The sequence below is a fragment of the Dermochelys coriacea genome, chromosome 2 (assembly GCF_009764565.3).
Source record: "Dermochelys coriacea isolate rDerCor1 chromosome 2, rDerCor1.pri.v4, whole genome shotgun sequence".
Classification (NCBI taxonomy): Eukaryota; Metazoa; Chordata; order Testudines; family Dermochelyidae; genus Dermochelys; species Dermochelys coriacea.
The window spans coordinates 82,860,625-82,885,072 of record NC_050069.1 but is presented as its reverse complement, the minus strand read 5'-3'; the positions used below and the strand labels follow the sequence as shown (position 1 = coordinate 82,885,072).

The 24,448-nt window shown below is 42.9% G+C and overlaps 1 protein-coding gene across 3 annotated transcripts in view; it reads left to right on the top strand.

Moving 5' to 3' along the window:
- LAMA3 (laminin subunit alpha 3) overlaps positions 1-24,448 on the top strand; it is a 187,375-nt gene that overhangs the window by 12,870 nt on the left and 150,057 nt on the right. For all 3 annotated transcript variants that reach the window (XM_043507984.1, XM_043507982.1, XM_038391479.2), the window contains exon 3: positions 24,180-24,297. In XM_043507984.1, coding sequence (XP_043363919.1) covers positions 24,180-24,297 — 118 coding nt within the window. The remainder of the gene's footprint in view (positions 1-24,179; positions 24,298-24,448) is intronic.

Genomic DNA, 24,448 nt, shown 5'->3' with positions numbered 1-24,448 from the left:
TCCCTCTTAATTTGCATCTCCACTGTTTTATATGCTTTAAAAGTATATTTTCTTTTGCTTCTGTTCAGTATAAAAACAGGTGAACATAATATAGATCAAAACAAGAAATAGGAATAGAAAACTGAACTAAATATAGTTAGATAGTACAGAAGGCTTTTTTTTGGAGGGGGGGGAGGACATCTGTATACCACATCTTTTCGTGATGCTCTGTGTTTCTATCTGAGAATAACTTGAAAGTTCGAGCTTCCAGGGGTCACTGCTTTTAGTTGCCTGAGTTTTTGTGTACCCAGGTTGAATTCCCTTTTCCCCGATTCTTCAAAGTTGCTGATTTCAGTTGGAGCTGCAGGTGTTTAGCGCTTCTGAAAATCAGGACTAACACCTCGGTGACGTTCCCCTCTGGTGTTATCTGGACGGGTGATCTGCTAGGCCTCTCCAATCATTACATCTGGAAGCCAGCCTTATCCTGTTCTGCTGTGAGAACCCCTACTCCTGGGCTGTTCACGCACAGCCTCTGGCATGTAAGCTGTTCCCAGCTACTTGCAAGCGAATGACACTAGTCAATATCTCCGGTCCCAGACACAATCCTAGGAACCTCCATCTTGCTGTGTCCAGTTATGCCCACTGGACTCTGCAAGCTTATATAAGTTCATCAGTTTAACAAAGAAATTAATATGTACCAGGCTTGTTATCCCAAGAGAAGCCTCTGACACACTTCAAACCAAACGCACTGCTTCAGGTAGAATAAACAAAGAGATTTATTAGCTATAAACATAGATTTTAAGTGATTATAAGTCAAAGCATAGCAAGTCAGATTTGGTCAAATGAAATAAAAGCAAAGCACATTCTAAGATAATCTTAACACTTTCAATGTCCTTAAAACTTAGATGCTTCTCACCACAGGCTGGCTGGTTAATTTTCAGTCAGGCTCTCCCCTTTGATCAGTGCTTCAGTCGCTTGTTGGTGGTGGTGTCTGTAGATGTAGGTGGAAGAGACAGAGCATGGCAAAATGTCTCTCACTTTTATCATGTCTTTTCTTTCCTCTTGGCTTTGCCCTTCTCCCCTTCAGAGTCAGATGAGCATTGCCTCAGCCCAAAGGAAGAGTGTGACTCCCTGGAGGGTCTAACAGATTCTTTTGTTGCTGCCTAAACCAGTGTCCATTGTACCTGTGAGGCTGGGCTGGGTTTGTCCCATACATGCCCTGCCTCTCTGTTCTTGGAGAGTTTTTGCATGGGCTTGCTTTAAGCCATGAGGATACATTTTCAGCCTCATAACTATATACATGAAATTATAACTTCTAACCTTACTATAACAATTACTATAACATCACTATAACAACCATGCTCAGTGCATTATGACCCTTCTGAAGACACCCAACATGACAAACTTTGCATTGGATAACACGTGGGGATGTAAGGTGTTCCCCCGAGGTACAGAGCGTCACAAACTCCCATCCTCAAAAAGATATTTAGGCAGCTAAATCCTATTGAAATCAGTGGGCATCTAAATATTTTTGAGGATCTGGGCCAACATGTCTCAGGTTGGGGACCCAACGTCAGTGGCCATTTTTGGAAATTTGTGTATAAAAGTACATTGTGCTACAGAAGATTCTCTTTTTGACTACAGTAACTATTCATTGACATTGTTCATATAGGCTGTTCAGTTTTTGTTTAATAAGCTTTCAAGTGACTTGATTATAAGGGGAGGATCATGGTCTGCTAATTAAAGATAAAGTTCTGTATGCAGCTCTGCCACTTACATTCCTGGGTGATCCTGGGCAAATCGCTCTTTGTGCCTTAGTTTCCTCTTCTGTAAAATGGGGTTAATACTTCCATACCTCACACAAGTGTTCAGGATTAATTCCACAATGTTTTTGGAGCCCTTTAATATACTTGTGCAAAACTGGTGCAGAAATGGAGGTTTTTCAGTAGCTAAACTAAACGTCTGTGATTTTTGTTTTATAGAATTTTTTTTTAAACAAATTTAAATGAATTATACATGTCAGTATTATATCTTGGTTCATTTCTCCACTGCACCTCTATGGAAAGAGCCATAGGTTGGGTCCTACCAAATTCACGGTCCATTTTGGTAAATTTCACAGTCCTAGCATTTTAAAAGTTTTTTGAATTTCATACTTACAGATATTTAAATGTTAAATGTCACCGGGTTGTCACAAATCATGAATATGTATTTAAAAATATAAATATGTAAAGCCCTTATGTCCGTGTTTCTCAAACTGGAGATCCTGATCAAAAAAGGGGTCACAATGCTATTGTGGGGAGTTCACGGTATTACCACCCTTACTTCTGTGCTGCCTTCTCAGCTGGGTGGCTAGAGAATGGTGGCTGCTGGCTGGGAGCCCAGCTCTGAAGGCAGCAACACCACCAGCAACGGTGCAGAAGTAAAGGCGGCATGGTATGATATTGCCACCCATACTACTGGGCTGCTGCTGCCAGCGGGGCAGAAGGGTGGCAATACCATACCATACCATGCCATCTTCATTTTTGCACTGCTGCTGATGGTTCCTCTGCCTTCAGAGCTGGGCTCCCAGCCAGCAGCCATCGCTCTCCAGCCGCCCAGCTCTGAAGGCAGTGCAGAAGTAAGGATGGCAATCCTGCAACCCTCCTACTTTAGCCAGATTTCATGGTCCATGATGCGTTTTTCAGGGCCATGAATTTGGTAGGGCCCTAGTCACAGGCCATGTCTTCACTGCAGAGTTAATTTGGGGATTGGCATACGGATTAGCCTAGTCTAGGTGTGAACGGCCACACTGAGAAGCCATATCCAAGTTAGAAATCATAGAATCACAGAACTGGAAGGGACCTCGAAAAGTCATCTAGTCCAGGACTAAGTATTATAGACCATCCCTGACAGGGGTTTATCCAACCTGCTCTTAAAAATCCCCAATGATGGCAATTCTACCACCCCTCTAGGCAATTTATTCCAGTGCGTAACCATCCTGACAATTAGGAAGATTCCTAAACCGCCCTTGCTGCAATTTATGCCCATTGCTTCTTGTCCTATCCTCAGAGGTTAAGAAGAACAATTTTTCTCCCTCCTCCTTGTAACAACCTTTTATGTACCAGTCTTCTCTTCTCCAAACTAAACACACCCAATTTTTTCAATCTTCCCTCATACTTCATCTTTTCTAGACTCTAATCATTTTTGTTGGTCTTTTCTGGATTTTCTCAAATTTGTCCACATCTTTCCTGAAATGTGGCACCCAGAACTGGACACAATACTCCAGCTGAGGCCTAATCAGCGTGGAGTAGAGTGGAAGAATTACTTCTCGTGTTTTGCTTACAATACTCCTGCTAATACTTGGGTATGAGGGTTTTGTGTGTGGACTGGAGCCAGCTTAAGGCCAACACCTGAATAAGAGCTCTGGAAACTTCTGCAATGAAGACATATTCATAGAAAGTTTAGGATGTCTGCTTTGCCTGCTATTGATAACATTGTTTAATAATTCGTCAGTTTAAGGCTGCACAATGGTAACATGATATTCAGAAGCAAGTATACAGCTAATGTTGATGTGTGAGCTTCCTTTACCTTCTGAGGTACAGACAGGATATTTTCATTCCAACATATAAATGCAATAATTTTTTTTGTGAATGTAGGAAATATCTCTTAATTTTGTTCTTTCCTTTATTTTAATGTTTTTAGGTTTTAAATAGATTTTCTCACTAGGCAAACAGCGACTTTGTGAGACGGTTAGATTCCAGTTTCTCCCTTTCTCTGACACCCAGCACAACAATCCTGAACCCTAGAGCTGTGGGCACCCTGCAGTATTCTGTATGTGATATAATGTAGTTTGCAAACTGAACCCTACCCTTTGGTTTGCAATCTACCAACCTCTTTGTGTTTGAAGGTCTCCAATCCCCAAAGGTCCCAAGGAGCATCCTGCCTATTTCTCACCCCAGGCTCTAACCCCCCAGATGCTCTTTGCTTCTACTAAAAACACTGGGCCTGCTATGTAACCTTTGCTGTCTGTGGAGAATCTGGTGGCAATGCTTGATCCATGTTCTTTTAGAACATCCATCTCTTTTAGATGTTGGATGCACCCCTTCCTTCGTATTTTTGGGGAAGGATGCAGGCTGTGTGCTCTCTGTCCAGATTCTAACATTCTAATAAAAGCCATTTGCACAGTGTTATTCATGGAGAAGACATGGTAAGGGCTGTGGCCCCAAATACAGCAATGTGGCATAAGCACAGGCCTAATTTTAAGCATGTGAATAGACTCATTAGTTTCAATGGAATTACTCACCTGTTTAGAGTTAGTCACTTGTTTAAAAGTGTTGTAAAACTGGGGGGCTGTAATACTGAAAGAAAGAGGGGAATATGTCTAACCATGCTAGGGGACAATTGCTTTACCCTTTATTTTAACACAGTGCAAATCTCCCCGCAGAGGAAGTGCACAAATTGTACCGCACTCCCATCATATTGACCAAGAATAAATATATTAATGTATGTAAATGTATTAATGAACAACAGCGACTCAGTTATGAATTGGTCATCAAATACCCACAATTAGAGGAAGCAGAGTTATACATAATATCAAATGCTTTTCAAGTGCTGTGTTACTGTTATTATACATTTTAAGACTCTCCATGGAGTCTCTCACTTCCTATATTAATGTCATTGTTCAGAGGACATTTTTCTTATACATCTGTTCTATGAGAATGTTTGAAAGCTGGTTAAAACAGAAAACCACCCACTGGTGGTTCCATTTCACGAGAGACTGGGATAGTTTTGAAAGTCTAAATCCCTCCAGGATCTCAAAATCTGCCTATGCAGAAAGTAACATTTTGTTATTGTGAGGGCAGCCCTTGTGTTTTCAGACTCCTGAATGCAAAAATCCTGTCATACTTTCCTTTCTGGCTGGGTGTATTATAGTTATATTTTTCCAATTAATCACAATTGTCCTGAAAAATAAGACAAACGCAATGCTGCTCCCTGAGGCAATCTCTCCCTCCTGATAATATGCCTACTTACACTGTGGCTGTTCCTAACTTGTTTTAAGGTTGCTGATACGCATTGTTGCAACTTCACTGTTGCTTTTAATAACTGAAACGGGCCAGTTTCTTTCAAAATTGGTTTCTGCATCTTTTGTCTCTTTGAATCCAGAATGTCTGCCTGAAGTTCATTAATCTGCACTTGACTCCCTGAGTTGCTTAATTTTAGCAGATGTGCCTTCAGATTTGGCTTCATCTCCAGTGAGATTAAACTCTTCGAGCACCCATCAGTCGCTGCTCTAATATTGTCCTAAGTATCTCAAAATTTTCTCTTCTGAAAAGAGGAGGTGAAGGTGCAGGAGAGCAGCATAATGGTGGCTGCTGAGAAAAGGATGTCTGACAACTAAAATGATTTTTTAAAAAAGATTTGTCATTGCTCTTAGTTATGCTTGGTCTTTTTACTGTGCTTTATTGACAGTAATGTAAATGCTCAAATGTCCAGACCCAGTAAGATTTTGTGCACTAAATAAAAAATGTGCTATGTAATTTTTCCATATAATGATCTTTTAAATAAAAGTTTATGGTAATGGAAGTTATGGAGTGGATTGCTATGTCCAAAATATTATTTTTCTCTCTTTAAGTAAAATATGATATATTCTTTAAACCATAGGTTCTTAACCTGAGGTTAACAGACAGATGTCATGTGTCATGACCACACTGCCTTCCTTTATGGCTAGATGGCTGAAACTCTTTTCTATTGTAACATAGAGCCATGGTTTGGAAAATGTTGAGAAACACTGTTAAAAGCTAATTTATAGTTCATCTTTCAGTGATAATGCTAGAGAAATATCTAGAAGACCAATTCAAAAAATGTTGCTGAGATTCCTTTGTGCATAGATGCATATGGGTCAGATTTTGCTTTCCCTTACTCTGTGCATATTTGCTCCATTGTCTTCAGTGGAGTTCTTGTGGATTTCAGCTGGCCTCATTGCCTCAGGAGTGAACTCTGTGTGTGTGTGTGTGTGTGTGTGTGTGTGTGTGTGCCTATGTACACAGACACAGTCATCTCCCCAAAGTAAAAGGTCAGAACAGCATCGAACATATGAGGAGAAATGATTTGTGGTGGACCTGAATCTCCAAGAAAAAGATTGAGCACAATGCAGTTTACTGTTTTTTGTTGTTGTTGTTGTTGTTTTTTATTGCTGTATTGCTGGAGCATTTGGCATCTCAAGAAATAAATTTTCATAAAAGTGAAGAATTTTCATCTTGCATGTTGGACTTGGATTTTTATTCTTGAACACTTTCCAAAAAATCACTGCATGGCAACCTGCTGTGTAACAGGCCTCTCCAATGAGCGCAGAGCATAGCCCTAAAATACTTGGTGAAAGTAATTGCTTCAGCAAACATGATGCCCTCATCTAGCAACAGGGATCAGGTCCCTGCTTGCCTTCAGATCAGGAAAACATTTTTCAGATTTTATTTTTCCATTATCACATCTGTACCTTATATGAGCTGTAAACAGACCAACAGCACCATGAAAATGGTTACGAAATCTCTCCAAGTAACTGTGTTGCAATACAGTAATTATGCATTTACTTTCTATGGTATGAATCCCTTTTGTATGTGAGCACCTCACAAATATTAATGAATTAACCTCACATCACCTCTATAAACTATTATGGTCCCTATTTTCTAAAAAAGGGAAACTGAGGCACAGAGCGCTCTTGCCCAAGATTACTCAAGTCAGTGGCAGAACCACAAGCAGAAAAGCTCAGCAACTGAGATTCAGCTCTTGGTTTACACCGTGATCTTGCTTTTATCCAGTTTTACAGCTAAATTTAATGTTAATTAGTATTCAGACCTCCCTCAAACCAACCAAGAACCTTAAGCCAGTGGTATGATCTTAGGAAGACTTGAGGTTTTTACAAGTTCTGCCAATAATGAAGGTTTTAAAATATTTAAACATTATTCACTGCTTGGCAAACATTGTGAAGTGCTTTTACATTAGGCACTTTTTGTGGGTCGAATCTGTCCTCTATGACTAACCCTTTATAGGTTTCAGAGTAGCAGCCGTGTTAGTCTGTATTCGCAAAAAGAAAAGGAGTGCCGGTGGCACCTTAGAGACTAACAAATTTATTAGAGCATAAGCTTTCGTGAGCTACAGCTCACTTCATCGGATGCATTTGGTGGAAAAAACAGAGGAGAGATTTATATCCCTTTATAACCCTTTATGTGCTCAAATTAGCAAGGCTCTGCTGAGACTATTAATTGGCTGTCTGGTTACATATTGTGATTTAAAATCTCTTCTCTTAAATCTCTTCTCATAAATCTGACACTTTATATTAGTAGTTCGCAGTGTTGTAGCTGTGTGGGTCCTTGGGTATTAGAAAGGCAATGTGGATGGACCAACTTCTGTTGGTAAGAGAGACAAGCTTTTGAGCTTACACAGAGCTCTGGGTAAATTAAGTGTCCAGTCTTGCAGTCTTTTTTCCCAGGTGAAGCTCCCATTGGAGATTTGCCTGGTTGATTACTGTAAGATTCAGTTCACAAAAAATAATAATTGTCACATCTATAGCACTTTGCAAGTGAAGATTTTAAAGCATTTTTAAATAATTAAGCATCACAACTCCTCTGTGAAATGAGTCAGGGATATTCAGGAATCAATTCACTCACCACAGAAGTGCAGCTAGCTCTGGTGTGGAGTGCAGCAGCTCTTTAAGAGCACAGATGAGTTCTATATATAACATTAGGACAGCAGTTGAAGAACAGTATTATATTCTCTTGAACCTGCAGGGGGATTTTCAGATCGACATAATGGGCTACATTGCTTTCTCACAGACCCACATGTAGAGGTTTCTGTGTAGCATTGTCCCTTTGGCTGGCTCTCTCTGGGGTTGGGATCCTCATGGAAAAGAATTGGGGACTTTGGGGGCCTGGGAGCAGGGCTGTATATCACTGCCTCAGCAGTACCACAGCAATTAGTCAGAAAAGATCATACAAACTTTCCCATCCCCTGCCTCTCACTGTGTAAGGGAAACTTGGTTCTGGGAGCATCAGCTTGTAGAGGAAGTTATGGCAGTACATTTCCAAAGGAGCTGTGTTGCCTGGGAGTATGGGAAGGAACACTGGGGGCCCTAGAGTTTGCATGGAGGCACCCCCAACCTTCCTCACTTGGCTCTTTCCTCTAAGGCAGTGATTCTCAACCTGTGGGCCGCTTGTGGCCCAATCAGCAAATAGCTGTGGCATGTGACATCCTCAGGACTGTAATTAGGGCATGGCAGGAGGAGCACCTGTCTTGGATGGGGTGCATAAATAGGACGGTGCAGTATCTGGCCCAGCATCAGCTCCCATGCAGGATTGGGCCCAGCGGAATCAGCCCCACCCATCTCCTGACAGGATTGGGCTCAGCAGCATCACTAGGAGGCCAGGGTGCTCAGCGCATTCACAGTGTCTTGGGTCCAGTGACCCTGGCTGAAGCAGGCTTCCCGGCACTAGGACTGCAGCGCAGATGGGCAGGGTGGGCTGTAGTCAAGATAGGAGACCAGCAGGTGCAGGGAGGGAAGGAGCAGGGTGCTAGGACTGCAGGGCACGCAGGGAGAAGGGTGCTGGGGTATGGGAAGGGGGCTAAGGCCATGGGGAGGGAAGTACAGCTGGTGGATGGGGGTTAGATTCTATGTGGGGGAACTGGTGACCGGGGGCTGTCCCTGGATGTGGGGGTTGAGTGCTGGGGGGCATTCCTTGGGGGGTGCTGGGTGATGGGAGTTCCTGGTGGCAGTTGCTAGGTGATGGGCTGGGTGCATCGGGGGCAGACCCTGGCTGGGGGACTGGATGCTAGAGAAGTTAGTTCCTGGAGGGGTGAGGTCATTCTGCCCTGGACAGGGCACCCTGTCTCTGCAGGGCAGGCAGGTGTGCCAGCCCAGTGTTTGCGGAGGTCTGAATGCTGCGGGGGATAGTCCCAGGGGGAGTTGAGTGATGGGGCATTCTCTAGTTAGGGAGGCAGTCCCTTACTGGGGGGGCACCCTGCACTGGGCAGCGCTCCTTGTCTTTGCAAGTAGGCTCCACAGCCATGCTCTCCAGGCATTAAGTCCATCTGCGCCAGCAGCAGCGCAGAAGTGAGGATGACCGTACACCATGTCATGCCATCCTTACAGTAAATTAATTTTAACAGTGAATGTTTTGACTTATTTTGCTAATTTAAAATGTTTTTGATAGACATTTGCCAGTGTTGAAATGAAAGGTACTACATTGATTTGAATCGTATTGCTGTCATGTAACAAATACTAAATCTTTCTTTTTTTTCTTTGGTAGATGTACAGGTAGTATACATATTGTGTGGATGCAACCCACGTAACATACAGAAAGCTGCATATGCGGTCCACAATTGTAAATAGGTTGAGAACCACTGGTCTAAGGGCTTTAGCTACAGGCGGGGGAGTGCTGGGGCTGAAACCCGTGTTTGAGCCCTGGCACACCCATGCCCCCCGCAGTGCTGAAGCTTGGAGTGGAGCCATGGGACTGCAGCCTAAAGCCCTAGTGCTCCCCCCATCTAAAGCTCTGAGCCCTGGTGCTTCTGATGGTCAGAATCCCCGCCCCCCCCTGCCCAGAGTACTGATCCCTCCCCCACACTCCGGCTGCAGCCCCAACCCTCCTGTGGCTGAAGCCTTGAGCCCCAGGGCTAAATCCCCCAGGCAGTACTGTGCAGTATTTGCAGGGTTTTTTTGTCTGCACTGCTGTCTGATTGATTACTTACAGTTCCACAGGGTGTCCGGTTGACTGGTAAGTCTGAAACTCTGGTGTTCCTCTCTTTGAGATTCTTCTGTACTTAGCTTCAGCATTCTGCTGGGATCACATCACAATATTTGGTGATTGTACTATAGTAATAGCATTACCAATCATGAGCTCTGGTTCAATTTAGCATTATAATATAAATAAACAGACTGACTATCTAAAGATACTATCTGATAATGAACGGTCCATTTATTACTTCATAAGGATAGAATCCCTGAAGAGACTTAGACATTGCAACGTTGAGTGTTATAAGCACCTAGCTTTTAGGTGCCTAGAAAATCAAAGGAACAGCATAGTGATCCACAAAGCTGAGTTAGGCACCTAGGCTCCCCCTACAATGAATGGGGATAGATAGGCAGCTAAGAACATGATCCACAAAAGCTACCATACTAGATGTCTTCCTGCCTATGCTAGCCCATGAGAGACAAAGAAATGATAAGTCCCGCTCCTTTCTCAGAGATAGGCGCCTAGCTCTGCTAATGATCCATGAACAGAAACCCCTCTCCTGGCTTAGGTGCCTACATAGTTTCTTTTGGACATGAGTTAGGCACCTGTCCTGCTCCATGCAAAATGGCTGGTGATGGTGTCACCCACCTTATAACGCTTAGTCAAGTCGTTAGAACTCTTATCCGGGAGTGGGAGATCCAGGATGGGGAGAAAGGATTGGAAATGAAGTCTCCCACCTGTCAGATTAGTGCTCTAAATGTTGAACTATGGGATATTGTGCTGTGGGGCTCCTTCAGTCTCTCCTGTTGAAGCTGTTCCACTGGATAAATAAATAAAGAGTGATTGAGCCAAAGAGAGAGAGAGACCCTGTAGTTCAGTCGGTAGCGCACCCACCTGGAGAGTGGGAGACCCTGGGTCAGATGCCTCTGCTCCAATCCTTCTTTCATTATTTATTTATCCACAGTGCAACAGCTTCAACAGGTAAGACTGATAGAGACCCATATCAGAATAGCTCAATGGTCAGAGCACTCTCCTGAGGGGTGGAAGGCCCTACTTCCAATCCTTTCTCCCGCTCTGTGCGGGAAGGGAGAATTGAAACTGGGGTCTCCGACATTCCAGATGAATACTCTAACCACTGCATAGGCACCAACTCTGTGGATGCTCCAGCCCTAAGCACCCACTAAAAACATTAGTGGGTGCTTAGCACCCACTGGCAACCAGCTCTTTCCCTCCTCCCCAGCATCTCCTATCCACTAGCGGCCCCACCACTCAACTCCTCCCCCTCCTTCCCAGCACCTCTTACCCACCACAATCAGCTGTTCTGTGGAGTGCAGGAGGCACTGGGGGGAGGGAGGGGTAGGAGCGGGGCCGGGGTGTGCTCGGGGGAGGGGGCAGAACTGGGCAGGAAGAGGCAGGGTGGAGTGGGGGCTTGGGAGAAGGGGTGGGGTAGAGGTGGGCCTGGGGTGAAGTGAGGACAGGAAGTGGTGGGGCAGAGTGGGAAGAGATGGGGTGGAGGCTTGGGAGAAGGGGTCAGCGCGGGCAGGGCGTGGGGTGGAACTGGGGGTTGAGCACCTCCGGGACCCAGAGGAAGCCAGTGCCTGTGAACCACTGGGCTAAAAGTTATAAGGTGGGTGGTGGCACCAGCTCCTCCTCTGGCTGGATTTTGAATGGAGTCCAGTCTGGACAGTGCCTTCTAAGCATGTACACCTGATAAGCTCCATGGGCAAGTTAGGTGGTTAAATGCCAGTCTTCCTTCCCCTGGTTTGTGAATCACTCCTGGGCCTAGATGAGAGATAGGCACCCAGATGCCTAAAGCGAGGCAGCAGTGCGCATGCTCAGAGGCAGAAACTTAGGCACCTAAGGAACTTTTATTTTGAAAAACTTAAGTGCCAAGTGAGTTTAGGCGCTTACAGGGTTCAGTGGGAATTTTGCGCATCTCAGTGTGGGACTTAGGCATCTAAATATGGGTTTAGGCATCCAAGTGACTTCATGGATTCCACACTAAGATTATAAACATCAGATGCTGCACTGAATTACCAGTTATAAATCAATGTAAATATACCCTCTCTTACTCAAATACTATCTTTGAAGGTGGAGCTGGTTTTATTTTTTCTAAAAGCAATACAACTTTAATTATAAAATCTCATTAACTGTTCTAATATTTCATTACTGTTCGTTTTCTCATGTTTGCATAAATCTCTGCTGGCACTTGCGTTAAATATGTATGTTGGCAGATATGAGATTTTTCTCATGTAAAATATACTGAAAGACATTTTTGAATACATGCATCATGACGATCACACACTTCTTGAAATCTTGTTCTCCCTCTGCTTTCATGTCCTTGCCCTCTTCTGTTCTCCGAGTCCTCCTAACTATTAGGTGGCTCCTCCAGCATCCTTTCTGGAAGGGCTTCCTTTACTTTGACTCTCTGTATGGGTCGTACTGAGCCCTGTCATTCATCCCCTCCTGTTCTCCATTGGATCTCATTCACTCACATGGCTTTAATTACCATCTTTAAGATGATCACTCATAGCTGTACCTCTAGTCTCCGCTCCTGTTTTCTGTCCAGTCCTACATTTCAACATGTCTCACTGACATCTCCTCCTGAATATCTCACTGTCATCTTAAAATTAACATGGTCAAAATGGAACCGCTGATCTTTCCTGCCAAACCTCCTCCTCCCCCCTGCTTTCTGTCAGTGTTGACAATGCTGCCATTCTCCCTGTCCCTCCAGATTTGAGCCCTCATAAAAGGATTTGTTTTATCTCCTGCCTGTGGGCTCAGTCCCACAAATCCTTACTCATATGAATAGCTTTGCTGTTCTGTGAAGAAATAGTCAATATGTAAGAATTACTATGTACATTGAGTTTGGTCTCAGTCCAGTTTCCAACGGAAAAGTGCCTATATGAAAAAATTACATAGTTATAACAGTCACTAAATGGCACAATTGTCAACTGTGTTAACAGAAAGACCAAGGGCTGAATGGGCCTGGATATTGAACTACCCTTTCACCTCTGGAAGTGTTTCTTGTGGAACATGGAGAAGGCTCATTGGCCAAGAAGTATGGGGAACCTTACACTACTGGTGGGATACCATCCCTGTTCAGTGAACAAAGGATTGGAATCTCTAGTGCTGTCAGTGAGGCACATTTTACAAACACTGAATGCAAACAATGAAATAAAAAAAGACATTATTGTGCTGTAGTTCTTTGCAGGAGTAAGGAGCTGTTATTTACAATCACTGACTTCATTATCTACGCCATTACCTGAAAGGGGCTTTAAACCCAAAGCAATTTGTGTGGCAGCTGCTTCTACTTATGGATCTCTGTATTGGTCTAGCATCAGTGGCTAGTATTAAAATGACATGAATGTTGAAAGCATATTAAGTCTTGTAAATGTAAACACAAGTGGGTACTTGAATTTTAATGGGAAGAATGATCTCTTCTTGTGGTTTTGGCAGATGGAACTTGGGTTTTAGAATTCATCACTTCTGGGTAAGCAAATGTGGTAAGAAACTTGGTTCAGCTTGCCCGGGGTTGGCTTTTTTGTACTGTAGTTTCAGCTGCAAAATTTGTGGCTTGGGATTTAGCAAATACTAATTTCCAGCAATGGTAATTACTACTTTAGATAACTGTGGTGGCTCTTAGGACTTGTTGAGATGTTAACAAAGAATGATGGAAATAATTTTGATTCCATCCCTGAAGAAACCAGAAGTTTAATTTATATCAATATCACAGGATTTGGCAACAGTAACCAAAATGCATGGGATCATAAATTGACTAATTTAAAATAATTGCTCATTTTAGGGTCTGATCTTAGAGTGATTCCTGGGTGGTGCTGGAGACCCTAATTCAGCAAAGCAGTTACACACACGCTTAAAGGCAATCATGTGCCTAACACCCATTCAAATCAATGAGACTAGGATGTGCTTGGTACTTAATATGTACTTAAGTGCTTTGCTGAATTAGGGCTTCAATTCTTGTTGGTTATTGAGGGCACTCAGCACCTCCCAAAAGGTGCTCATCATTTTTCAGGATTGGGCCCTTATCTGGGTAGGTGTAGAAAATCTACACTATATGTGTAGAAAATCTTCATACTCTTTTCCCTCTCTCACATTCTATAGGTAACAAATTTAGATCGTGTGTCTGCTGGTAAGGAGTTTCTATTACTCTTTGTAGTCAGCATTTGTAGGATTGGGCCATTAGTTTGTATGAGCAGGGTAGGTATCCTGTTGTCTTTTTGCATAATGTACAATGCTAAGCACAATAGTCATCGCTCAACAAATAATAACAAATCGCTGAAAAGATTACAAGAACAATTGCAGTTACATTGACAAATTAGCCAGGTTTAGATCCTCAATAGTACATAGTATATTTTTCTTCTCAATTACATTGTATGAATTGTATATGTTATGTTACATAAATCTAAGCACACTGTCGAATTCTCATCTTGATAACTGGAAATTAGACATCTAACATCAGCATTCCTGGTTTGAAATTAGTTTTATTCCTGCTATTATGCAGACTGCATACTAGGCTCCCACAGTTTTTATTCCTGTTGAAAGATAAATTAGTGTTTAAAACCAGTTTTAAAATAAACTAGTTTCTGAACTAGGTTAAAAGAAAACACTTGTTAAACTTTTCTTTGTACACAGGCAAAATGCTCATTTTGGTTTATACCACATTTTTGTTACATAATAGTCTTATTTTCAGCATCAAGTGAACAAAACATTTGAGTTTTCAATTAAGGGAGAAAGGGCAAGGAGATGTATGCTACAAATTTTTGGTGAATTTAAAGTATAAGATACTGAAGGAACATATGGTAAATAAGGCCCCAGTTGTGCATACACGCACATACTTAACACTATGAACTTGAGAAGCCCCATTAATTTCATTAGGACTGTTCACATGTATAAAGTTAAGCACCTATATAAGTTTCTGCTGAATTGGAATTTAAGCTTATTTTGTGCCTGACTTTTTATTATGAGTGGCTTAAGCTCCATAGATAACAAAGAATAGCATATATCCCATTCACATTAAGTGCTGAGCTTCCAGACAGAGCAATACAATTTTGTGAGTAAACTATGTGACTGAAAGAGCAAATGACTAGTTCGGTGCCTCAATAAGCAGTTTATGCATGTTGTCAACTGATTTACACATGCAGCTGCAGTAATTGCACATAAAAACGCACAATTGTGCATGCACTTCAGGCCTTCCTTTCTGCCAATGTGTTTCAATGTGCAAGTGGATCTTGGGAGAGCCTCTGCTGAAGTTTTAAAGAAAAAAAAGATGAAGTCAGAAGATGGCCCCACCCCAGAGCCCGCACCCCCAGCTGGAGCCGTCACCTCCTCTCGCACCTCAATCCCCTGCCCCAGCCTCATGAAAATGAGCGAGTGAGCAAGGGTTGGGGAGAGTGAGCAATGGAGGGAGGGGGGATGAAGTGAGTGGGGGGCAGGACCTCGGAGAAGGGGCAGGGCATGGGGTGGGGCAAGGGTGTTTTGGTTTTCTGCAAATAGAAACTTGGCAACCCTACTTGATACCCCTTTCTTAACTTTTCCCATTCTGGGTCTATTACCATGGGAACCCCATGCATGGAACTCATTCTCAGAGTCCTAGTCTTGCCACTACTGATCTTTGGAACATGAAGATTTTGAATGATTAAAGCCTTTTCCATATATTTTATTTAGACTTTATCAGTAATAAAATAATATAATAATTAATAATAATAATTATCAACTTCATGAAAAAACTCATACAGATACTGATAGACATCATCTTCCTTTCCAAATGCAAACAGATGGACATCATACCAAAAGGACTGAAGGTAAACAATCCATTACAATCTACATACCACACAGACTATGCTCTAAGCTTGTGCCACACACTCTCAAAGAAACTGCAGAACCACCTGATCAACATCCTTTACAGCAAACAGGGAAAGATTAAGAATGAGCTCTCCAAACTGGATACTCTCATAAAAAACCAACCTTCCACACAAACTTCCTCATGGCTGGGCTTTACAAAAACCAGACAAGCCATTTACAACACACACTTTGCTTCTCTACAAAAGAAAAAAGACACTAAACTCTCGAAACTACTACATGCCACAAGGGGCCACAACAGTGGTTCCCTTAACCCACCCAGCAATATTGTTAATCTATCCAGCTATATTCTTAGCCTAGCAGAAGAATCTGTCCTATCTCGGGGCCTTTCCTTCTGCCCCTCCACCCCCAAGAACATGATACAGTTCTATGGTGACCTAGAAACCTATTATCGACATCTCTGACTCAAGGAATATTTCCAGCACACCTCTGAACAACATACTAACCCTCAGAGATATTCCTACCAACACTACAAAAAGGATTCTGGGTGGACTCCTCCTGAAGGTCGAAACAACAGACTGGACTTCTACATAGAGTGCTTCCGCCGACGTGCCTGGGCTGAAATTGTGGAAAAGCAGCATCACTTGCCCCATAACCTCAGCCATGCAGAACACAATGCTATCCACAGCCTCAGAAACAACTCTGACATCATAATCAAAAAGGCTGACAAAGGAGGTGCTGTCGTCATCATGAATAGGTTGGAATATGAACAAGAAGTTGCTAGGCAGCTCCCCAACACCACATTCTACAAGCCATTACCCTCTGATCCCACTGCGGGTTACCAAAAGAAACTACACCATCTGCTGAAGAAACTCCCTGAAAAAGCGCAAGAACAAATCTGCACAGACACACCCCTAGAACCTCGACCGGGGTATTCTATCTGCTACCCAAGATCCATAAACCTGGAAATCCTGGACACCCCATCAACTCAGGCATTGGCACTCTGACAGCAGGATTGTCTGGCTATGTAGACTCCCTCCTCAGGCCCTACGCTACCAGCACTCCCAGCTATCTTCGAGACACCACTGACTTCCTGAGGAAACTACAATCCATCGGTGATCTTCCTGAAAACACCATCCTAGCCACTATGGATATAGAAGCCCTCTACACAAACATTCCACATAAAGATGGACTATAAGCCATCAGGAACAGTATCCCCGATAATGTCACGGCTAACCTGGTGGCTGAACTTTGACTTTGTCCTCACCCATAACTATTTCACATTTGGGGACAATGTATACCTTCAAATCAGTGGCACTGCTATGGGTACCCGCAGGGCCCCACAGTATGCCAGCGTTTTTATGGCTGACAAAGAACAACACTTCCTCAGCTCTCGTCCCCTATTGCCCCTACTCTACTTGCGCTACATTGATGACATCTTCATCATCTGGACCCATGGAAAAGAAGCCCTTGAGGAATTCCACCATGATTTCAACAATTTCCATCCCACCATCAACCTCAGCCTGGACCAGTCCACACAAGAGATCCATTTCCTGGACATTATGGTGCTAATAAGCGATGGTCACATAAAAACCACCCTATACCAGAAACCTACTGACTGCTATGCTTACCTACATGCCTCCAGCTTCATCCAGACCCCACCACACGATCCATTGTCTACAGCCAAGTTCTACGATACAACCACATTTGCTCCAACCCCTCAGACAGAGACAAACACCTACAAGATCTCTATCAAGCGTTCTTACAACTACAATACTCACCTGCTGAAGTGAAGAAACAGATAGACAGAGCCAGAAGAGTACCCAGAAGTTACCTACTACAGGACAGGCCCAACAAAGAAAATAACAGAATGCCACTAGCCATCACCTTCAGTCCCCAACTAAAACCTCTCCAGTGCATCATCAAGGATCTACAACCTATCCTGAAGGACGACCCATCACTCTCACAGATCTTGGGAGACAGGCCAATTCTTGCTTTCAGACAGCCCCCCCAACCTGAAGCAAATACTCACCAGCAATTACACATCACACAACAAAAACACTTACCCAGGAACCTATCTTTGCAACAAACCCGTTGCCAACTGTGTCCACGTATCTATTCAGGGGACATCATCATAGGGCCTAATCACATCAGCCACACTATCAGAGGTTTGTTCACCTACACACATACCAATGTGATATATGCCATCATGTGCTAGCAATGCCCCTCTGCCATGTACATTGGCCAAACTGGACAGTCTCTATGTAAAAGAATAAATGGACATAAATCAGATGTCAAGAATTATAACATTCAAAAACCAGTCGGAGAACACTTCAATCTCTTTGGACACTCGATTACAGACCTAAAAGTTGCAATTCTTCAACAAAAAACTTAAAAAACAGACTCCAACGAGAGACTGCTGAATTGGAATTAATTTGCAAACTGGACACAATTAATTTAGGCTTGAATGAAGACTGGGAATGGATTGTGTCATTACACAAAGTTAAACTATTTCCTCATGTTTATTACCTCCCCCTCTCCACCCCCCCCCCCCCCCGTTCCTCACACATTCTTGTCAACTGCTGGAAATGGCCCACCTTGATTATCACTACAAAAGGTTTTTTTTCTCTCCTGCTGGTAATAGCTCTCCTTACCTGATCACTCTCGTTACAGTGTGTATGGTAACACCCATCGTTTCATGTTCTCTGTGATATAAAATCTCCCCACTGTATTTTCTATTGCATGCATCTGATGAAGTGAGCTGTAGCTCACGAAAGCTTATGCTCAAATAAATTTGTTAGTCTCTAAGGTGCCACAAGTACTCCTTTTTTTTTTGTGAATAATAATCCTTTGCATTTATCCAGTGGCTTGAATCATACAGATTTTTAATCCATTCCCCAACTTTTCATTTAAATCCCTCCCTGGAAACTCATTTCTGTAGGATTTGCCTATATTCAGATATGAATTAGAACCTCCAGATGGGCTCTTGCCACTACTGATAATATCACTGTAAACCTTGTCCTCCCATATTGATATGGACACATTGCCTGTCTTAAATCGAAAGAAGCTCAAACTATTTGTCAGTAACCTCACACTATTCACTATTCAATAAACATGCATCCTCTTTTCAAGCGTACTTTTCTATAGCAGATAGCTTATGGATATCAGAAATGATTTTAGCTGGATCGTTTGACCACTTTAATACAACTTTTTGTGTGTGTGGTTTCAGAACAAACCACTAGACATGGAAGTGATAGGTAGCATTTTAATGTGGAATTTTCCAAGCAGTAGATGCTGAAAGATTAGAAGTTCATTCAATCTATGGTGATCTTAAATTATCTCTCTTTGGCACATGTCTTAATAGATATAGAGAAATTATACAGTTGCATGTTTTCACCTGCTATGTATTTGGATTTTGTGCAGATGTTCTGTTATTTCAAAGACAGCACATAATATCTGGAAAAGTGACATAAAATATAGAAGCTTTGAGGGGAAAAAATGTCTTAAAATATAATTTCTATTTTAATCATGTTCTGTCTCTTGATTTATTTAACAAATTCAATAAGTTTTTTTGGATCCAATAATCTTTCGAGTTTTCTTTCTGAAGCTGAAACTGATAACTTTTGGTATGAAACTTTATCAGAAAAAGGGTTATCATTGATAAGATTCTGAGCAGTTCAGATTGGAATTTTTTTTCTTGTAATGACAGAAATTTGTCTTACAAAGAAGGAAAAGAAATAAGTTTTGGAACTTGAAGGAAAGTTGTTTACTTAAGGCAGTGGTTCTCAACTGTGGTCCACCGCTTGTTCAGGAAAAGCCCCTGGTGCACCGGGCTGGTTTCTTTACCTGCCGCGTCTGCAGGTTCAGCCGATCGCGGCTCCCGCTGGCCGCGGTTCGCTGCTCCAGGCCAATGGGGGCCGCAGAAAGCGGCGTTTGCCAAGGGATGTGCTGGCCACCCTTCCAGAGTTAAGAACCACTGGTTTAAGGAAAGCTATACTGATTAGGTATTATATCTTATGGCCTGATTCTTCTTCTGTTGAAGTCAATGGGATCAGGAACTTAGATAGTTAAATGTTTGTTAAGAATATATAATTAAACTTTCAAAATTGTTTTTAGAAATAACAGTTTCTGTTTTAGGCCTCACTTCAGCAAGGCACTGAAGCATGGATCCAGTGTTAATTTGTAATGAAATAGGTGCCGGGGATCAAGTAATTAGGTGCTGGAGCTATTGCAATTGTATTACTTTCATAACTGATGCAGCAAGGCCCAGGTGCTGCTGGGGCTATGAACTGCCAAACCTAGAGAAGCTGTGGCTGAGTCCTGGCAAGCACTGACATAAATTAAGCACGGCATGGGTCTGTCTTAACCATGTGAATAGTCCTACTGACATCAAGATAGACACATGCTTACATCCCATGCTGAATTCAAGCCTTAGTACAAGGGTGGGCAGACTACGGCCCATGGGCTGGATCCGGCCCCTCAGGGCTTTGGATCTGGCCTGTGGGATTGCCAACCCTGTGGCGCTGTGGGCCCCATGCCGCTCCCGGAAGTGGACGGCATCACGTCTCTGTGGCCCCTTGCGCGGGCGGTGGCAGGGACAGGGACAGAGGGCTCCGCGTGCTGCCCTCACCTGTGGGTTCCACACCCGAAGCCCCCATTGGCCAGGAATGGGGAACTGCTACCAATGGGAGCTTCAGGTGTGGAACCCACAGGTGAGGGCTGCACGGGGAGCCCTCTGTCCTCCCCCACCCTAGGTGCCACAGGGACGTGGTGCCGGCCGATTCTGTGAGGGGTGCGGGGCCAGGGCAGGCAGGGAGCCTGCCTTAGTGGTGTGGCACCGCGGCCACCCCAGAGCTGCTCCAGGTAAGCGATGCTGGGCCAGAGCCCGCACACCAAACCCCTCCTGCAACCTGCACCCCAACTCCCTGCCCTGATCCCCCTCCTGCACCCTAAACACCTGCCCTGAGCCCCCTGCCGCAGCCCATACCCTTCCTGCACCCCAACCCCCTGCTCTGAGCCCCCTCCTGCACTCCATGCCCCCTCATGCAACCCGACCCTGAACCCACTTGTACATCCCACACCCCTCCTCCACCCCAACCCCTTACCCTGAGCCTCTTCCTGCATACCGCACCCCTTCCCACACCCCATACTCCCTCCCATACCCCAACCCCCTGCCCCAGCCCTACATTCATGGCCCTGCATGCAATTTCCCCATCCAGATGTGGTCCTCGAGCCAAAATGTTTGCCCACCCCTGACTTAGTATTTCATTATGAATGTCACTGTTGCGTCTCAGTTACAGCTGCCATTGTATTGTTATTTTTCCAGCAGGAGGTGGAGGCTGATGGTGTAGTCTGAGGAACATCAAACACAACTCACTGTTTGAATTTATGAGAAAAGCAAAAAGCACTTAAACTGTATAATTTGTAATGAAAAGTAATCAAACTCATCTTTACAATAATTTTATTTAACATTAGTGTATTTTTTTTAAATTAAAAAAAGACATTACCATATGGAATCTTTTGAAAATCTCTTGCTTTTTCTTAGGGCATTCAAATGCTGGATTCATTTTCTCTGTGTCATGCTATTGTCAAGGTAGTAGCTTCCTCTTTGTTAATTATTCTTTCAGTTGTATGTAAGATCCAATTCTCCATTGTCCTGCACCTTGTGTGGTCAGTTACACCTGTTCAAAGTGGGTACAATAAGTTACCATTTTGGATTGATAGCACCTGTTACCTGTTCACTCTGCACTAGTGTAGCAAGCACTTGGTCATGCACTTGTTTGCAAAGTTGGTTGCAAAGCTTAATTTACGTATGTGGCAGTGGAGTTTTCCTTAAAGTAGTGTGGAAAGATATGTACAGTCTTGACAGTAGCATTTAAATGGTGTTTTCCTTTAAAAGAGGTCTCAGGCCTTAATCTTCTGTTTGTAGTTTTTTATTGACAAATTTCATGTCCATAGTATGAAGTACTTCGTATTTTACTTTAACCTTTGGAATAAATGAAGACATCTCCAGGATGCACCTCATATTTAGTTTGTTGTCTACTGTAAAGTCTTGATGTTTGATGTTTCATGTCATTTGGCTTTCCCAGGAATTGCTTAATTTCCTCCAAAGTGCTTACAGTTAGGTTTCTTATTTTTTGGTAAAATCTGTTCTTGCTATAGTGTTTGGGAGTACGTTTTTGTTTTTTTTAAAAAGCCTTCTGTGGTCTAACACATTACATGTGTTTATAAAGATGCAGGAGGCCCCTTGAGTTCTGGGGAGGAGACTAGGCTCTATAGGAGCTCTTCAAACTGTCTTTGGTCTCAGAGTAAGTGGAATGTCATTCACATGACTGCTCCCTGTGTACTTTGATACACACATGGCTGTGGGAAGGCTTACTTCTGCAAGTTGTAAGGTTTACCATGGCACAAATTACCCAGATGTGTGAGTGTAGTGAGAAGACTGGACAGTCCCTTCATCATTGAGTGGAGCTAGAGAGAGCTACTAAGTAAGTGTGACAGGTTTCAGAGTAGCAGCCGTGTTAGTCTGTATTCGCAAAAAGAAAAGGAGTACTTGTGGCACCTTAGAGACTAACAAATTTATTAGAGCATAAGCTTTCGTGAGCTACAGCTCACTTCATCGGATGCATTTGGTGGAAAAAACAGAGGAGAGATTTATATACACACACAGAGAACATGAAACAATGGGTTTATCATACACACTGTAAGGAGAGTGATCACTTAAGATAAGCCATCCCCAGCAGCGGGAGGGGGGTGGGAAAGGAGGAAAACCTTTCATGGTGACAAGCAAGGTAGGCTAATTCCAGCAGTTAACAAGAATATCAGAGGAACAGTGGGGGGTGGGGTGGGGGGGGGAGAAATACCATGGGGAAATAGTTTTACTTTGGGTAATGACTCATCCATTCCCAGTCTCTATTCAAACCTAAGTTAATTGTATCCAGTTTGCAAATTAATTCCAATTCAGCAGTCTCTCGTTGGAGTCTGTTTTTGAAGCTTTTTTGTTGAAGGATAGCCACTCTTAGGTCTGTAATCGAGTGACCAGAGAGATTGAAGTGTTCTCCAACTGGTTTTTGAATGTTATAATTCTTGACGTCTGATTTGTGTCCATTCATTCTTTTACGTAGAGACTGTCCAGTTTGGCCAATGTACATGGCAGAGGGGCATTGCTAGCACATGATGGCATATATCACATTGGTAGATGCGCAGGTGAACGAGCCTCTGATAGTGTGGCTGATGTGATTAGGCCCTATGATGGTATCTCCTGAATAGATATGTGGACAGAGTTGGCAACGGGCTTTGTTGCAAGGATAGGTTCCTGGGTTAGTGGTTCTGTTGTGTGGTGTGTGGTCCTTGCAACAAAGCCCGTTGCCAACTCCGTCCACATATCTATTCAGGAGATACCATCATAGGGCCTAATCACATCAGCCACACTATCAGAGGCTCGTTCACCTGCGCATCTACCAATGTGATATATGCCATCATGTGCCAGCAATGCCCCTCTGCCATGTACATTGGCCAAACTGGACAATCTCTACGTAAAAGAATAAATGGACACAAATCAGACGTCAAGAATTATAACATTCAAAAACCAGTTGGAGAACACTTCAATCTCTCTGGTCACTCGATTACAGACCTAAGAGTGGCTATCCTTCAACAAAAAAGCTTCAAAAACAGACTCCAACGAGAGACTGCTGAATTGGAATTAATTTGCAAACTGGATACAATTAACTTAGACTTGAATAGAGACTGGGAATGGATGAGTCATTACACAAAGTAAAACTATTTCCCCATGAAGAAAAGGAGTACTTGTGGCACCTTAGAGACTAACAAATTTATTAGAGCATAAGCTTTCGTGCATCCGATGAAGTGAGCTGTAGCTCACGAAAGCTTATGCTCTAATAAATTTGTTAGTCTCTAAGGTGCCACAAGTACTCCTTTTCTTTTTGCGAATACAGACTAACACGGCTACTACTCTGAAACCTCTCCTTAGAGTGTGTATGATAAACCCATTGTTTCATGTTTTCTGTGTGTGTATAGAAATCTCTCCTCGGTTTTTTCCACCAAATGCATCCGATGAAGTGAGTTGTAGCTCACGAAAGCTTATGCTCTAATAAATTTGTTAGTCTCTAAGGTGCCACAAGTACTCCTTTTCTTTTTAAGTAAGTGTGAGATGCTGTTTTGATATTGTTTTTTAAGGATTTCATTGTGACTTTGCTTGACTGTATCATGATGTTGAGTGTCAGTGACACAAGTATTGCAATGGGATAATCAGAATGGGGCACTGTGATTATTTTGTGACTCTATTCATTGATGAATTGAATCTCCAGCCTTTCACGGTTGAATTCTAATACTCTAACACATCCTTGTAGTTAAGCATATACTAGACTGAGCTACTTTGATATAGAAAAGATGGCATTTAGCATAATCACACTGCAGATTTTTCAGTGTGTTAGGCCATAGTGCCAAGTGGTATAGCTCCACTGAACTCACCAGCTGAGAATCTGCCCTGTTGTTTTTGTGGGCACTGAACTGGAAAACAATTTACTGTCTTGCTGTTGTACAAAGACAAGTTGTTAATGAATGTTAGTTCTATTTACTTGATTTTACACAACTTAACAAGCTCTGCTGTTTACTTCCAGCATTACTTATGTTAATGTATATATGTTTTGTTACCAGCTCTTCCATGTTGCTTACATCCTTATCAAGTTTGCAAATTCTCCTCGCCCAGATCTCTGGGTGTTAGAAAGATCAGTGGACTTTGGAAGAACCTATGCACCTTGGCAATATTTTGCTTGTGAGTATTGATTCTTGCATCCCTGCAGTTTTATCGGAGAGAGGCTTTAATCGTTTGTAGAATTTAGAAACAAAAAATCAACCTAGTGGTTTCCCTGAATAAAGTATGGTAACATGACATTTGTTTGGAGGGGGTCTGGTATAACTGTTAA